The sequence below is a fragment of the Annulohypoxylon maeteangense genome (assembly GCF_022496945.1).
Source record: "Annulohypoxylon maeteangense strain CBS 123835 unplaced genomic scaffold GGS22scaffold_13, whole genome shotgun sequence".
NCBI lineage: Eukaryota > Fungi > Ascomycota > Sordariomycetes > Xylariales > Hypoxylaceae > Annulohypoxylon > Annulohypoxylon maeteangense.
In genome coordinates this window covers 38,580-54,906 of record NW_025953260.1, presented here as the reverse complement: position 1 = coordinate 54,906, position 16,327 = coordinate 38,580, and the positions used below count along the sequence as shown (strand labels likewise).

Genomic DNA, 16,327 nt, shown 5'->3' with positions numbered 1-16,327 from the left:
CGCGACCTACATCCATACGCCCCTCCCCTTACACCCTTACACCCCTATACCCCCACACCTCACTAGTCGAAATCTACAATCTAAGACGTTTTAGGAAGTGACCGAATAAGCTTGCTATGATTAGCCAGACCCTGACCGAACCGATGCGCGTCGTGGTTTGGAATATCTGCCATCTACCGGCTGACGTGAGCCTATACCGATTTATCTGCCGTCCAACATAATCCCGATAGCCCTCCTACACACGCCAAGACGTCTATCCATAGTATCGCTACCTAGCCGTCTCCCCACCTCTTGCAGCGCACTTACGAGCCCCAGTAAGCGGTCCAGACCGATATGTAGCAGTACGCGTACGACCGCGACGTGCTCCGTCTCACTATCGATCCTATATGCGCCTACGGAAGTAATCAGAGCCTCGTTCACGCCCGGGCGGCTCGCTGTCGAAAGCGAAGCCCCTGTTGCACGATGGGATGAGGGTGACGAGAGCGCCGAGATGGCGCGGCAGCATATGTTGGCAAGCCTACTTACAAGAAAGGTAAGAATTATCATGTGGTCGACCCGTGTCGCGCAGGATGCGCAGGCTATCATATCCTCGGCCTGGCGTAACGCCTTGCGATGCGCCACAAGTATACCGTCTAAGGGAAGATGCGAACGACTTGGCTCGCCGAATACTTCTAGCTCGTCTATCAAAATCACCACGCGGTGCAGGCATTGACAGTCGGGTCCGCTCGGTCGTAGCGTGTTTGCTCCGGCCTGATTCTGGGTTTCACCAGAGAATAGGGCCTGAGCTTGCGGTAACCGTGATTGAGAACGTGGAGAGCAGTTTGCGACCGGTTCGTTGGGTCCCGGGTACATCTCTGGATTCTGCGAGCTGCGGAAGAGCGAGTGTAAGTGTGAATGCGATTGTGTGTGCGATTGCGGGTGCGATTGCGGGTGCGATTGTGAGTTTGAGTATGAGTTTGAGTATGAGTTTGAGTGTGAGTGCGAGTGCGTGTGCTCTTGAGTAGCCATCTGTTCAGTTGCTGAATGCCCACCCTGAATCCCGTTCCGGACTTGGCACTCCCCCATCACGGCGAAACTGGAATATCGAGTGAATTCCTGGTTGAGTGGAAAATGGGAAAAATCCATGCCATTCGAATAACCTCCTTGCGGCTCGCGAATCAATTCCTGGGCGGCGCGGCTTACGGAGGCTGACGATACCGGTCTCCCGGAGTCCTCTGTAGGCGCCGGCGTAGGAAGCTCGAGCGGGTCAGACCGTAACTCCGTATCGGCGAAGTTAGGTGCCTCTTCGGTCGGTTGTGCGGCGCTGCTACGTCGACGCGGGTACGTACACTTCCTGCGCTGTGCCTGACATCGGCTACAACCCTCGCCGTGCTGCTCTCCCGTGCAACGCACCTTTTGGACCCTACATTGAGAGCATGCCACCGGCCTCTCTGTCTTAGCCGTCACGGGATCGAAGGTGTGTGGTCGCTTGCATAGGAGCACGTTTTGGCCATCGCTGTCGGACACGGGTTTCCAGCTGGCGAACATGGTTTCCGACACGAGGTAGCACCCTAGGTAGCTCGACCATTGTCATGCATTCGGCCGTATCCAAATCTGAGCGAGCCGAATATAATACCGTACATATCTAGGTATGTAAGGGCCTGGACTTCCCCCTATTCCGTGTGGGATTTATGGTTCTAACCTTATTCCAACTTTATTTTCAACTTTGTTCCATCTGCAGTCGCTGCTTTCCAAGCTGTTGCTTTCCAAGGTCGGTTGGTTCCAAAGTTACACCACAGGACTGCCAGATCATGGATGTGATCCCTTGGTGGTACCGCGTTACAAGATCAGTCGGACCGACTTGTACCTGTACAATACGTCTGATCCGAATGCAATGCACTGCACATGTGCTCAGCCTAGGACCTACCTAGCACATTATGTACTTAGGTAGGTAGGCAGGTACCTACCAGATAGGGAGGTAGGTACATCAATCAATTAATCTAGGTCCTACATATCAATGCATATACCTGCCCAGATGCCTACAGTATCATCCAATGGTACCTACGGTAGCTTTGTGCGGCGCAGTTCAGGTAACAAGTGCTAACCAACCCCTCAACGCCACATCGCGACGAATCTAGTCGTCGGCTCCGGTTGATCGGCAATTCCACAAAAGCCTTCGACATTCATATCTCTTCGCCCTCTTCATACCTAGTCCTTTTGCTCCACCTAGCAGACTGGAAGATACCAGATCTATCTAATCCTTACCTACCCTTACCTACTATTCTCTGCGACCGAACTAGCCCGAGATGGCCAAGTTGGACTTCGACCTCAATCGGGACGTGCCTGTGCTCACGGGCAAGGTCATCTTAATCACAGGTGGTAGGTATACACCATAACCCCTCACGACAGCCTCCATATCATGCATCGTGAAAGGTTCTCACAGCTATACAATAGGCACAAATGGACTTGGTGCCGCCGCAGCTACGATGCTGGCGAGCCGAAATCCTGCCAAGATCTACATCACAGGGCGAAATGAGTCCTCGGCGCAGCGCGTCATCGACAACATAAAGTCTAGCGGTTCAAGCACCGAGATAGTCTGGATACGATGCGATCACACCGATCTAGCGACCGTCAAAGAAGCTGCGGAGACCATCTTGGCTAAAGAATCCCGCCTCGACGTGCTCATGACGAACGCTGGCATCATGGCGCTCCCACCCGGCCTTACCAAGGACGGATACGAGCTGCATTTCGGGATCAACCACGTCGCGCATGCCCTTATTATCCAAAAGTTGCTCGGCCTGCTGCAGAAGACGGTAAAGGAGCACGGCGAGGCCCGTATCATCCCCATATCCAGCCTGGCTCTCGTTCTAGCGCCGCGAGGACACGGGATCGTTTTTGACGATCTCAAGACCACCCAGGCATACTGGCTCCTCGGCAGGTGGCAACGATACGCCCAGAGCAAGCTAGCTAATCTGCTATACGGCCGGGAACTGGCTCGTAGGTACCCCGAGATTCTTACGTTGATAGTCGATCCGGGTCCGAGCAACACAGGACTGGTTTCGAGCCTGTCACTCCTGGATAAGATGATCGTGTACCTTGGAAACATAAACAAATTCCTCGAAGACGACCAAGGCCACTGGAACCAAGTATGGGCTGTCGGGGTGCCTAAGGATAAGGCGAAGCAGGGGGAGTTTTACGAGCCGGTCGGTATACCAACCCAGAGTTACACGCATTGGTGTCTGGATCAGAAACTGGCGGAGAAGCTGTGGGACTGGACGGAAGAGCAGCTCAAGCCATGGTTGACGTAGCGAGGGGGACGGTGAAAACGTATTGTAGGTGCTGAGTACCTAGATAGTAGGTAGCTAGGTATGTAAGTTGGTACCTAGTAGGGAGGTACTCGGTTCCCCGGTAGGTAGGTAGGTAGGTAGTTACCTACTACCTAGGTTCCCAGCATATTGGTTGATTTCAGGATGTATGAATTGGATTTTGGCTTCGCGACAGCATTCGAACTTGGCGAAGCGAGCTCTGCTCACATAGTTGGCACCGAACACTTTTGGGAGACTGTTTAATAACTTTGGAATTTTGAATTATTTATTTCTATATACCCATTGACACTTTGCACATGTCCCTGCCTTTCCTCCTAGGTACATTTACCCAAGACCTGAATCCCTTAGGCCAGTTGGAACCCTCTATGGAGATAATTCTCCAAGAAGCTATCAGGGTCGTATCTACTACGGATCGCATTGAGCTTCTGCAAGTTCTTCCCGTTCGCATAGCTTTCGAAAGGCGATTGGCCCTGAGCCGAGTCACCTAGATAGATGAATTTGTTGTACAACCCGAGCGCCTCGGTCTTCTGGCGGATTTGTTGCGCCGAGGTCCGAGAAAATTCAAGCACGGTCGCGTCGTCTTCAGCATTTTTCCACATGCTAAGAATGATGCCAGCTGTACGAACGATAACTGGTTAGCAGTAGACACCAAGGGGCGGACGAGAAACTCACCAATAAATGTCCCGTCGACATCGGGATCTAGACCTAAGACGTTGCTGCCCTTGTCTTTGGACGCCTGGAGGTATTTCTTCGACACTGGTTGATAGACCGCGTACGTTGACAACCCCTCCACATTGCTCAACATCGACACAGCATTCTCGATTATTGTTTGGTTGTACAGACTTATACTTTCTGCGGTCGCTTCGAAGCTGATTGCGTAGAACAGGTTTCGAAGCGCCCGAGTCGAGAACGAATCCAGCTGTTGCGGAATCGCAGTCCAACTCTCGTGAACCGCGACACCGTTGGACAAAGTCATATCAGCTGGTATAGCAGTGAAGTTCTCTAAGGCTGTCGGTCCCGCCTGTCCCCCTGGATAGAGCGCGATATTATAATACGAAAGGGTTGGCACGCTATTGTTGAAGCTAATCCCGGAAAAGACGTCGATGTGCACGTTGGGATCATCCACGCCCCCACCAGGAGTCATATAGCTCGTCAGAGATGAGAGAACATCAGATCCCGCCTCTCCAGACCATATCGTCAGTCCGCCGAAAGCGCTCGTCGCCGGAAATGTGCGTACATCGAAGCGTGTGACGAGGCCGAACAGGTTCGAACCACCCTTAAGACCCCACGCGAGGTCAGCATGCGGATCCTGAGCGGAGTTGGTGACTTCCAAGACGGTACCGTTCCAGAGAACGACCTGCCAGCCGACGATATTGTCAACAGCCCACCCCTGACTGCCGGAGAAGTAACCCATACCTCCTCCGACTAGCAGCCCGCCCACGCCGACAGAGGGAAACCGACCGCCGTTGACAGCGAGACCATACGGCGCGAGCCATTGATACACTTCCATCCAGGTCTGACCAGGACCTATGCTCGCGATCGAACCATCTGCCGAGAGGTTGTTGGTGTTGAACATGCTAGCTGAGATCATCACGCCATCGTTGAGAGACTGCGCTCCGGGTACTGGCATGTGTCCGCCGGCGCGGAAGGCGAATTTTGTGCCGGCTTCACGGATGATTTTGAGTCCTTGGGACAGTGCTGATACGGTAGATGGCTCGAAGACGCATTGCGGCGTCATGACACAAGTCTGAGACCAGACATCTGTTGAATTCTTAGCTGCCGTGACTAGTGCGTAGTACCTACCTGCCTAGGTACCTAGTAGGTACTCGAGGGAAATATCTGGTACACGCCCTTGGCGGCATAGGTTCAAAGACCCAGAGATTCAGAGGTTACATACCCTGGGACTGGTTGAGGTACTGAGAGCTATTAGGCCAGTACACATGATCGGGAAGGGCGGTAGAGAGCGCGTCGCAACCCCCGGCAGCACGATCCTGCAGATGCCTCAGATTTATCTTCCCGTTCCCCAGGGGCGATAGAGAGTTAACACCTAGGGCCAAGGACCCAAGCTGCAGAAGCAAAAGTCGGGAGATTAGGTGAGCAAGCATGACCACAGACGACGGCATTGATCGTTGTCCCACTAGAAGGCCTAGACCCAAGTCAAGTGCAAATATCCCGCCACGCATGCGTCATTGCTTTATATACCTACTAGGTCCTACATTGAGATTTCGACCAACGATGTGTGACAACGATGTGTGATGAATACATCGCAACCTGCCGTAACTTCATCATACCACCCCCGTTGCTTTTCTCGTCCTTTCGACAAGCCAAAAAGTGTTGCTGACTCCACTAGATACAGTGTCATGGCCCGATGGATATTTCGGCCCCCTTTCGCCCCTTTCGCCCCTTTCGCTCCCCTCTCGGTCCCCTGGTTGGTGGTTATATTCGGTACCTGCTAGGCTGAAACGCCTTTCGGCTCTTAACCAAGGACAGTCCAAAGTTAGGCCGTAAGGGGAATCCATCGGCGAGGCGGACTGGCGGAATACCTAAGTCGCCTAAATACGTTTCCATACTTTGACAAATTCGCCAGTCGTAGATTGGAATAAGCGCTGATCGTCGGGAGGAATGGGATCCCTTTTTGCTTACTGCAACGGCACCGCCCGCGGTCCCCGGGAATTTCGATTAAAGTCGAGGCGGAGACGCGTGAATGCGGCGCGCGCGGAGGTATGTGTGCGGCGTATGTGCTCAATATGAATACTACGAATCCTGCTGATGTCAGACTAGACCGAACGGTACGACTGGGCATGTATCCGTACAGGGGTAGGTACCTAGTAGGTAGGTAGGTATGGTACCCAGCAATAGGTTGCACCGCATGAGATACCACTACCACCTCTGTGCACGTTGCTAACTGATGGAGGGTTGCAGTGCAGTATCGATACAGAATATCCAGCAAGCGGCAGAATGGTACCCATCTAGGTATCGTACCAAGCAGCATACAGGTAGCCTACCTAGCTAGGTATCCAGGTACAGCATGTGGGTACGTTGCTGCACTGCTGCACTGCTGCACTGGGGTGTACCTAGTAATTCTTTACACTGCAACGCCCAGTCTTACGACATCGAGGCTTTCATCAACGTATACCATGTACCTAGTAGACTCCCTATCCAGAGTTATCTACTTGGGTAGGTAGGGGGTGTATCTCGACCATCGAGAACTTGGAAATCCACCTAATTCTTATCGTGAGCCGCAATGGAGGAAAGCTTGCTTGCGATTTTGATGACCCATTGGGTCCCAATTACAGGAACTCTAGTGAGATAGCTGTTGTCTGTATGCGAATGGTTCACGTATCTAATGCAACTTCTAAGGTCTTCGGCTATTGCCTGAGCAACATCATCTACAACCTCTACTTGCATCCGCTTGCTAAATTTCCAGGACCGCTGTTGGCACGAGCTACACATGTGAGAACCTACCTAGCAGTCTTTAGCAACACCGAACTTCACTTTGAAAATGATTAAAATAATTATAATAAATCGAAAAAATGTGGATGGCTTGACTAACCGAATCACCACTAGCTATGGCGGTTCAAGAACACGATGAGCGGTCGACAGCACCGAATATTCCGGGCTGAGCACCAGAAATATGGTACCTCCTTTACCTAGTACTACCAGCCTACGAGATATCTCGGGGCAAACTCCCAAGATCGTTAACTGAACCACTAACTTACCCCAGGCGACGTCTTCCGTGTCTCCCCTAACGAGTTGAGTTTCGCCTCGGTTCAGTCGTACCGCGACATCTATGGATTCCCCCCAGCGGGACAGCCTCAATTTATCAAGAGTGACTTTTACGATGTATTCGGGTCGGGTTTCAAGACGGGATGCATTGGAAGTGAGCGGGATCCGAAGGTAGGCTCTCACTTGGGCACTCGTTCGGTTTCTCGCGTCCGGCTTCTTTCGTTTGGTTTCTCACATCCATAGGAAACGGAACTGATACAGAAGCATAGGTGCATGCCTCCAAAAAGAAGAATCTCCTTGCAGCATTTTCTCCGCGTAGTCTAACGGCTCAGGAGAGCATCATACAAAGATGCACGGACGCGTTTGTTGCTAAAGTCGGCCCCCTGAGCCGGAAGGACAAAGCTGGTATCGACATGACTAAATGGTTCGAGATGAACGCTTTTGATCTCTTGGGTGAGATGGCGTTTGGGGAGAGTTTCGGTTGCGTAGCTGAGGGCGAGTTTCCCACCATGCTCTTTTGGTTGTGGTGTCGCAGCTTAGCTGACCCAATGACTGGCCCATAGAAAAACACCATTTCTGGATCGACCTCATCCTTACGCATCTGCGTGAGATTGTCCTCGTGGATAACCTACGACGATTCCGCTTGTTAGCTATGCTGGGCAAGTTGCTGCTACCGTCTCTCGTGACGAAAGTGAGAGCAACCCATCAACGGTACAGCCGGGATAAAGTCAAGAGGTTTGTAAAGTGTTCCTCCAGGCCTTGGAGATGTTGACAAAAATAGCCGGCTCGAGAGCAAATCATCACGGCAGGACTTCTTTACAAATATCGTGGCAAAGGTCAAGAGCGATGATATTGGATTGGAGGAAATGACGGCGCATGCGAGCACTCTAATGTGTGTTGATCCGGTTTCCATTCTCGTCTCCGTCCCATCTCCGTCCCATCTCCATCTCTACCTAGATCTTCTTACCCCTATCTTCCAACCCCACCCCCGTAGAGTCAGGCCTATACCATTCGACGACTAATCTATCTCTGCAGCATTGCTGGTGGCGAAACCACAGCGACAACCTTGGCCGCGACGCTCTACTATGCACTACGTTCACCCGAGGTACGCTCCAAGTTGACGAACGAGATACGCGAGCACTATAAATCGTACGACGAGATCGATTCCGTCTCCGCCCTCCAATTATCATATCTCCAGGCCGTCATCAACGAGGCATTGCGAATCCACCCTTCTGGTGCTGGTGGGTTTCCACGCATCTCTCCTGGTGCAATCGTCGACGGACATTGGGTACCTGCTGGAGTAAGTCAGCAAAAGAATTTCATGAGCATACCCAAATATCTGCTAGGTACCTAGTACCTACTTACCTACCTAGGTACCTGAGGTATGGATCTATTCTAATGGAATCCAACAGACAGAAGTATACACCAGCACATGGTCGGTGTCGCATGACGAACGCTACTTCGCAGATCCAGATGTATTCAAGCCGGAGAGATGGATCGATCCCGAGTGCAAGGACATCAAGGAAGCGAGTCAACCATTCTCACTTGGATACAGAGCTTGCATCGGACGAAGGTATGGGAATTCGGATAGCTTGCCAGGTGGGCTACGCATATCATTCTAGAACTCGCTGATAGATCCTAGCTTTGCTTTTGTCGAGATGTCGCTTGTCCTCGCGAAACTATTCTATTCGTACGATATGAATCTTGTGGATCAAGATCTTGATTGGGAAAACGGGTCAAGGCATTGGGTTATGTGGTGGAAAGCCCCAGTTCGGATCCACGCCCGAGACGCGTTCCTGCCGTAGATACTGTAGTTTATAGTGACTTATGGGCACCTACCTAGTACTAGGTAGTAGCTACACATGCAGACCCTTACCTCGCGACATACATATGTAGGTACCTAGGTAGGTACATGTATGGCCCTTAAATACATAGTCTCATAGATACATGCCTAGATACCTATCTAGTCTCCGACAATACGGTTTAATGTACAAATGGCAGAAACGACTATCATACAGTCCCAGTTCCAACATACAGTGTCATACACATCCAGATCCTTTGGTATCGTTAGACAGCTTCTCCCGGCCCCCCTTTCATTCCATTCACATCTCCTCGATTGCCATCCTTGTAATGGTCGCCCGTCTTCTCAGGCAACGTCTGCCAGCGGTGATTCGCCGGTGTCTGGCTAGTAAGCAGCTCGATCTCGTCCGTGTTCGTAATCCTGTTCCACGACATGACAGGGCGTCGACGAGAGTCCCCGCTTCGGCCTGAACCCCCAGGAGTCTGTCCGCTACCAGGGCCAGACTGTTTAGAGGCTACGGTCTTGCTTGCGGCGCGGCGGAAGAGCACCGGATACGAGGGGATGCATGCGACAAGGAAACCTGCGAGAACCTCGATGGCCGATAAGTACGCCGCCGGAACGTTATCCCCTTTTCCAGTGTTAGTGGTCTCATCTCATCCGATGCTTTTTCAACGGGAATCGACTCACATGTAGGATCAACAGTGGCGTTCAGATCTCCGATATAGCCGGCCCTAGTTATTCCTACGACACACGCGCCGCCACCAAGGCCGAATAGGAGGATTAAGCCCCAACGCCTCTGGCGTGACACGTTAAGCTTCCAAACTAACGGGAGGGGTAGAATTAAGATTGCTACGTCTGTGAGTACGTTCAATATGCTGGTTACGAGCGCAAGCTGACCGATGTTGATGCAGTGGCCGCCAACGATCGTCATGTCCCAATTGTACTCGATAGGTATGCACTGGAAGCTAATGGCGAAGACAGTGGTGAACATCCACGCACCCATGAAAAGGGCAACCCCAATAAGAGCCCAGCGAAACCAGTCCTGCGGGAAAATTCGTCGGTAGAAGGCGAGGATGCTCCATTTGATAGTGACGATGACGACAGAGTATATGACTTCGGACGAGATGAAATACTAGTAGATGTTTAGCCGCGAACTTGGACGTCTCGAGTACCGAATGACGAGCTACGAGCTATGATCCACGATCCATGATCCACGAGCCACGAGCTACGAGGAACGAATAACAAGTATCGAGTATCGAGGATCGAGTCAAAAGTAACTAGTGACATACAATTTGCAGGAGCCGCGCGTCCTTGATGAATAGGGCGTGCTTCCCTAGACCGGCGTCCGTACATATTCCCAACGCAACGCAGAATGGGATATAGAGACACTACGTGCGGTAATCTTGTCAGCGACATCGCAATCCAATGCCTTGTATCTACCTCCTCGACAGACTACTTAGTACGTACCAAGGCGAAAATAATCAGATAGTCGGCTAGTAGTAGATTGTTGCCGTGAAGCCAGCGCGCGAAGAGCCTCATGGCCACAAATACTACCGAGAGGAACGCGCATACCGACACGCACACGATGATATTGGGTCGTAGATCATCAGAGGCGTGCGCCATCATGTAGGCGATCTGCTCGGGCGACGGCAACGACATCTTAGCGGCGATGACTGTTCACGAGAGATGAATCCTATACTCTCAGTAGGTAGGCGCTAGGTAAACAAGTGGAATAGAGGCATCAAGATGTGTGCTGACGCTAGTATGAAGGTGGGTTACGATTTTAGATAATCGAAAACTACTGGTAAACGAGACGAGATGGCGTCTGTGGCGTCCACGAGGTGCCAGACCGTATAGTAGGGGGTGGTAGGATAACCGAGCCGACTGTCAGCTCGATACCCCCCATTCCTCATCCCCATATCCCCCTATCCTGCTATCCTCCTACCCTCCTACCCTCCTACATTATCTACCTAGGTAGGTGGCATAGAAGGATTCTACGTCGTTTTGTAATACATGTCTTCCTCCCAATGCAGGACGATGGAACGATGGCACGATGGGACGACGGGATGGCACACCAATTAGGTTATCACCGATGGCTGACTGCAGAGAGCATGTAACCCCATAAACGAGAATTCCAGCATCTGGAAAAGATCATTGACATGTAACCGTGCGCGTATTCCTGGACGCAGCATGCCACCCTTTACCTCGACGCAACGCAATCCCTGCGATCGCCAAGCCGACTATCTACCAACGACCTCATCCTGGTATGACGCCACTGTAGGATTTAGAGCGCCTAGTACTACCTAGGCAAGGTATCCAAGGATGTGGACAATTGGTATAGCACGAATCCGATTGGACTGGAGTATGCGTCGCGATGTTGGAAAGGGATGGAATTGGGATTGGGATATGGAACTGGGAGATGGAACTGAGAAGTGGCACTGGGAATGAGAACTGGGAAACGGAACGAGGAAGATGGAACGGGCGTCTTAGCTACTAGGTACCTACTAGGCAAGTTGGCAAGGTCGAGATGATATCCAACATCCAGAACAAAGATCAAGTGCTTCCTTCAAAGTGACTACAACGCAATACCTGTATCGAACACTGATCTCCAACCTCATCCTACCCATTGTTGACTGGAATAAACCTGGGAGTCACAGTTTCGAATGAGGAAGGTTGGGGCCAAAATTTGTGAAGATTGTCAAGATAGCTGACCGATTACTGGGGTCTTATAGTGGTATAGGCGATACCTAGTAGCTATATCTTAGGTGCCTAGGTACCTAGTAAGCTTATGGCATCAGCACTTACCACTAAAGCAATCAGTACGGTACCCGTGGACCCTCGAAGGTTATCGCACACCCCTGGCAGCCCTGGAGCGTGTACCTGTACGCTGTAACCACTGAACGACCGGTAGGTTCTTCCACTACAACCATTACAACCACTACAACCACTACAACCACTACAACCACTACAACCACTACAACCACTACAACCACTACAACCACTACAACCACTACAACCACTACAACCACTATAACCTAGCCCTACATGCACCTACCAGCCCGTCTTACTTAGCCCTGGAGCTGCTTAGGTGGGTGCCTATCGTACCCATCTACCTATCAACATTCAATGAGCGCTAACCGATTTACCTCACCTCGGTATGGATCTAACATAGCCCTGGAGCCCTACAAGTCACCTATAACAGCCCTGAAGATCAGCGAGATCAGCGACGTACTGCGCACAGACAAGGAAGATGGACACGGGTAGTTGCGTGCGGGGTTTCGCGCGAGTCGTCCCGCTTCTAAACAGGCAGAGATCTGCGTAACGGCTTGAAATTATGTGCCTGTACTTCGTAGCCCCCCTGCCCCCTTCTACCTAATTGCCCACTCTACCAATCCCAATCCATCTCTTAATTCCTTCGTACCCGTTTCTTGCACAAGATGGTCGCAGCATGATCCGGCAAGAATTGCGTCTCGACCTCCAAACTTTTCGGCCGAGTTTGCCCCTCCGCGAATTTGATGTCGTAATTATTCAACAGATGCATTGTGATCGCCTTGATTTCGTCCCCGGCAAAGAACCGACCTGGACATGCGTGTCTCCCGTAGCCGAATGCCATGCTCTGCGGATTGGCCTATGGCACGAGTTAGCCAGGATACATTTCATACCTAGGTACCTACCTAGAAGGTATCTTGTAGGTCCGCTCATGGGGTCAGAGTAGCACCAGGATACATACCGCGACAAACTGTGCCTTGCCTTTCGTGGCTGGGTTATCCGTGGTTTCGCGGAGCTTCGCGAATCGTAGGCCATCGAAAGTTTCCGGTTCGGGATATAGATTTGGGTCCATAGCGATGGCCTGCGACGGCACGCCGACGGTGGTATGTGCTGGGATTACGAACCCATCCGATAGACGCCAATCCTCGGTAATGATGCGTTCAAAAGTGACTGACAGCGTTAGTCGACATTCTTAGGACAACTACCAGGCATGCACCTAGTACAGGGTATAGATGGAGGAGGTTGAAAGAGAAGGTCAAGGGAAAAGGCAAGAGAGGGCAAGAGGGCAATACCTAACAGAAGCGGATTGAATCGCTGACTCTCTTTCATGATGCTATCCATTATGTGCATCTGGAAGAATCCCTTCTTGCTAATCTTCCCGTCTTCCTCAGCAACTTCCTCAAACTCATTCCTGACCAGGGGAATCAACTCGGGATGTGCGCAGAGGTCGAAGATCAGCTGACTGTTTGCCGCCGCCGTCGTATGAATAGCTGCAAAGCTGATCTTGAGAAGAATCCCTGCTATGAATCGGGGATCTGTCTCCTCACCCACTGCCGCGTCTTGCATCCACGAGAGCAAATCCTTCGGGCGTTCTCCCGTGCGCTCCCGTTCTGCGAGCATGGGGAGCGCGGCCTTCTCAGCCTCTTCGTGATACTTGGCAAGGATTCGTACCTCGGGGATTAGACGCGCGACCAGGGGCTTGAGAAATTCTGGGTACTTTTTAAGCTTCTGCGCACCGATATATCCATCGATGGCGAACGAGAGAGATGCCGCTACCCAAGCCGAGTTACGGCTAAGCTGGGCACCGCCAAACATGCGGGAAGACGCACGCGCCACGATACGTGTGATGACGTCCACGAGAGGTACTGCCGTCCACTCATCTTCGGAGCACTTCGGGAAAATCTCATCGAAGCATTCGATAATCTCGTCCTGCACGCTCTGCATGACATCCGACAGATGCTGGTTCAAGTCCGCCTTGACCGTCCTAGGATGTAGCGTGCTGCGGCTGCCAAAGGTTGTGTATTTCCCCTCGAACATCTCGATGAAGGTTCCCACGAAGTCAACCTTATCCATCGGTGCTGTCTTTAGGTCTTCCAGATAGCGTATAGGAAGCATGAGACGCTCGCCGAGAGGAGACGGCACATAGAACAAGCCACCGTCGACGTTGTTTCGGAAGTACCCCTCTTCTAGCATGGCCTTCGAATCATGTCGAAAGCGTTCGCGGCTTCTGATCCGCTCCTTGATGCCGACACCGCCAATGACAGGAATTCCAGGGACAAGGCGTTGTTTTCGGGGTGAGAAGTAGTGCCATACGACTGCCGTGATAATAGTTATGAGCAAGAGACTCCTGATGTCGTTCTTGTTGAGCGACGACGCCCACGCAACGCAACCATCGAGCAGACGTGGTGTCAGTAGAGCAGTGTCCAGTATCGAAGTCGACGACATGGTTTCTGACTCGCTCCGACTGGCTCTAACTCGTTCTAACTCGTTCTAACTCGCTTCCAACTCTGATGCCAACGTGATGCTAACTCTGGGACTTTCTACCTAGGCAGGCCTATGCAGGTAGATATCTACTTGGTAGGCAGATGGGTAGGTACCCAGGTAGGTAAAATAGAAGCGTACGGCAGCCAGTATTCGCATACAGACATGTGGCGTGGTGTTTGTCCACCTACTAGATACCTAGTACCCAGTAGTCTTAATACCCCTGAAACTCTTCCGGATACGATCAGTCCCTCGGATATGATCACAGTACTCAGTCTAGCTACTTGGAGCATAAAACAGGTACCTACCTGACTTACCTACATACCTAGGTACATACTACGTGCCTACCTAGGTACCTAGTAGGCACCCCGGCACGTACGCATAAGCGGCTCACTCACACCAACGCTGTGCCTCTTTTTATGTGAAACTTATCTAATCGGTCACTTCCTCTTAGGGATAATCAGTCATCGGTCGGGATTCTAATGCAACGTGGGGAGTATTTATAGGGTAGCCTCAGAACCACACTGATGATCGTAGTGTGTTACCTCTACGGGTTTTCTCCGTCGGTGTCGGCTCTATTGGCCTTGGCCACGTACCAGAGGATGAGGCGTGGGCGGAAAGAGAAGGAAAGGGGCAATCGAAGCCTTTCGCGCAGCGATGTTGCTAATGCTACGGTTCCCTTCTCCCTTCGTTAGCCTCGTGGTACTGCATGCATCTACCCAGTATATTAGTCGACGTCCGATCCTTGACACCGACAACACTGGCAGATCTTGAGGTGAAGGCAATTACTGGCAATCGCTCACTATCCACCTAGTACCTAGGTCCCAGACAACCCTAACATCATGGCGCCCATGGTCGAGGATTACGTTCCGGTGTCCGTGGCTTCTATCACTCAGGAGCAAGCTAAACCCGCGGCCTCGCTGACACGGCGGGGAATTCACGTCCCCTCATCAGACTGGACGGCGCAAATTCATCCCCTACACGAGAAGGTTATCGCCGAGGTGGATGGGTACTTTCTCCAGCACTGGCCGTTCCCCAATGGAAAAGCACGCAGAAAGTTTGTGGCGGCAGGTTTCTCGCGAGTAACATGTCTCTATTTCCCCAAGGCACTGGATGATCGGATTCACTATGCGTGTCGGTTACTGACACTGCTCTTCCTGGTGGATGGTACGTTTAGCCTCCTACCGTGTCCGTGGTGTCCGTGCCCGTGGTGCCCGTGGTGCTCGTGGTGCCTGTATTGTCTACAGTGTCTGTAATGCCTGTGGCATCTATGGCACAACAACCGCAATATCTACCTAGGTACCTAGGGACCAAGTGCAGAACCAGAATTGACAAACAGACAGACATCCTCGAACACATGTCTCTCGAGGACGGTCGCGCCTACAACGAAAGGTTGATGCCACTATTTCGGGGGACCGTCCTTCCAGATCGTAGCATTCCCGTTGAATGGATTGGCTACGACCTCTGGGAATCGATGCGTGAAAAGGATAGGGACATGGCTGACGAAATCATGGAGCCTGTGTTCACCTTTATGCGTGCGCAGACAGATCCCGCGCGTCTGACTGAGATGGGACTTGGCAAGTATCTTGAGTATCGTGAAGCCGACGTTGGCAAGGCGTAAGTTGAATCTCTCACTACCCATTTAAATCCTATTGGGAATTAGAAGGATCGGATACGGCATTAAATATACCTGCCTACACACTTGTACAATGCTAAAGATCCCTCAAGCCTCCTCGCCGCTCTGATGCGGTTCTCTATGGCTCTCACGGTGCCAGCCTCAGATCAAGAGATGGTTCGTCCCGTCGACCGGAACTGCTCCAAGCATCTCTCCGTCATTAATGATATCTGGTCATACGAGAAAGAAGTATTGGCTGCTCAGACTCTCCACGAAGAAGGCGGGATGCTATGCACGGCGGTAGCTGTACTAGGCAAAGAGGCTGAGATCAGTACCGATGCCGCGAAACGGGTTCTCTACCATTTGTGCAGAGAGTGGGAGATTGAGCATCAGATATTGGTGGCTGGTATTCTAGCACGGAAGGATACACCGGTGCTAAGGGCGTATCTACAGGGTCTCGAGTTGCAGATGAGCGGGAACGAGCTTTGGAGTAAGACGACTTTGAGATACGTGCAGCCAAAGGATTGATTTGTTTGTCTAGGGTGAATTTGGAGTTTGATTGTTTTGATACTGATACTAGAATACGTACGACTGTACCTGAATAGATTTTGGAAATGCTTGAGTACGTCT

At 51.6% G+C, this 16,327-nt stretch overlaps 7 protein-coding genes across 7 annotated transcripts; 3 read left to right on the top strand and 4 right to left on the bottom strand.

Annotated features, from left to right (window-relative positions):
• Positions 1 to 51: 51 nt before the first annotated feature.
• Positions 52 to 1,868, bottom strand: GGS22DRAFT_167700 (uncharacterized protein). The gene has a single exon (XM_047962020.1). The coding sequence runs from the start codon at positions 1,525 to 1,527 to the stop codon at positions 202 to 204; it is 1,326 nt and encodes a 441-aa protein (XP_047816862.1). The 5' UTR covers positions 1,528 to 1,868; the 3' UTR covers positions 52 to 201.
• Positions 1,869 to 1,951: 83 nt separating this feature from the next.
• Positions 1,952 to 3,538, top strand: GGS22DRAFT_34595 (NAD(P)-binding protein). Its single transcript, XM_047966867.1, has 2 exons — positions 1,952 to 2,358; positions 2,434 to 3,538. The coding sequence occupies exons 1-2, from the start codon at positions 2,286 to 2,288 to the stop codon at positions 3,285 to 3,287; spliced, it is 927 nt and encodes a 308-aa protein (XP_047816861.1). The 5' UTR covers positions 1,952 to 2,285; the 3' UTR covers positions 3,288 to 3,538.
• A 45-nt stretch (positions 3,539 to 3,583) lies between these two features.
• GGS22DRAFT_167696 (FAD-binding domain-containing protein) lies at positions 3,584 to 5,723 on the bottom strand. Its single transcript, XM_047962019.1, has 4 exons — positions 5,656 to 5,723; positions 5,203 to 5,398; positions 3,978 to 5,066; positions 3,584 to 3,921 (listed from the first exon to the last, which is right to left on the bottom strand). Exons 1-4 carry the CDS (start codon positions 5,665 to 5,667, stop codon positions 3,650 to 3,652), a joined length of 1,569 nt encoding a protein of 522 aa, XP_047816860.1. The 5' UTR covers positions 5,668 to 5,723; the 3' UTR covers positions 3,584 to 3,649.
• A 740-nt stretch (positions 5,724 to 6,463) lies between these two features.
• Positions 6,464 to 8,864, top strand: GGS22DRAFT_167691 (putative cytochrome P450). Its single transcript, XM_047962018.1, has 10 exons — positions 6,464 to 6,609; positions 6,666 to 6,758; positions 6,873 to 6,942; positions 7,030 to 7,202; positions 7,301 to 7,526; positions 7,595 to 7,766; positions 7,813 to 7,923; positions 8,067 to 8,331; positions 8,444 to 8,604; positions 8,674 to 8,864. Exons 1-10 carry the CDS (start codon positions 6,550 to 6,552, stop codon positions 8,834 to 8,836), a joined length of 1,494 nt encoding a protein of 497 aa, XP_047816859.1. The 5' UTR covers positions 6,464 to 6,549; the 3' UTR covers positions 8,837 to 8,864.
• Positions 8,865 to 8,902: 38 nt separating this feature from the next.
• GGS22DRAFT_167689 (uncharacterized protein) lies at positions 8,903 to 10,753 on the bottom strand. The gene is made up of 4 exons (XM_047962017.1): positions 10,300 to 10,753; positions 10,122 to 10,220; positions 9,520 to 9,964; positions 8,903 to 9,460 (listed from the first exon to the last, which is right to left on the bottom strand). Exons 1-4 carry the CDS (start codon positions 10,489 to 10,491, stop codon positions 9,099 to 9,101), a joined length of 1,098 nt encoding a protein of 365 aa, XP_047816858.1. The 5' UTR covers positions 10,492 to 10,753; the 3' UTR covers positions 8,903 to 9,098.
• A 1,485-nt stretch (positions 10,754 to 12,238) lies between these two features.
• On the bottom strand, positions 12,239 to 14,245 carry GGS22DRAFT_195308 (cytochrome P450; the record flags this gene model as incomplete). Its single annotated transcript, XM_047965648.1, has 3 exons — positions 12,825 to 14,245; positions 12,563 to 12,771; positions 12,239 to 12,460 (listed from the first exon to the last, which is right to left on the bottom strand). Exons 1-3 carry the CDS (start codon positions 14,044 to 14,046, stop codon positions 12,239 to 12,241), a joined length of 1,653 nt encoding a protein of 550 aa, XP_047816857.1. The 5' UTR covers positions 14,047 to 14,245.
• Positions 14,246 to 14,499: 254 nt separating this feature from the next.
• Positions 14,500 to 16,309, top strand: GGS22DRAFT_34566 (Aristolochene synthase in complex with 12,13-Difluorofarnesyl diphosphate). Its single transcript, XM_047966865.1, has 3 exons — positions 14,500 to 15,249; positions 15,426 to 15,699; positions 15,811 to 16,309. Exons 1-3 carry the CDS (start codon positions 14,925 to 14,927, stop codon positions 16,223 to 16,225), a joined length of 1,014 nt encoding a protein of 337 aa, XP_047816856.1. The 5' UTR covers positions 14,500 to 14,924; the 3' UTR covers positions 16,226 to 16,309.
• Positions 16,310 to 16,327: the final 18 nt, after the last annotated feature.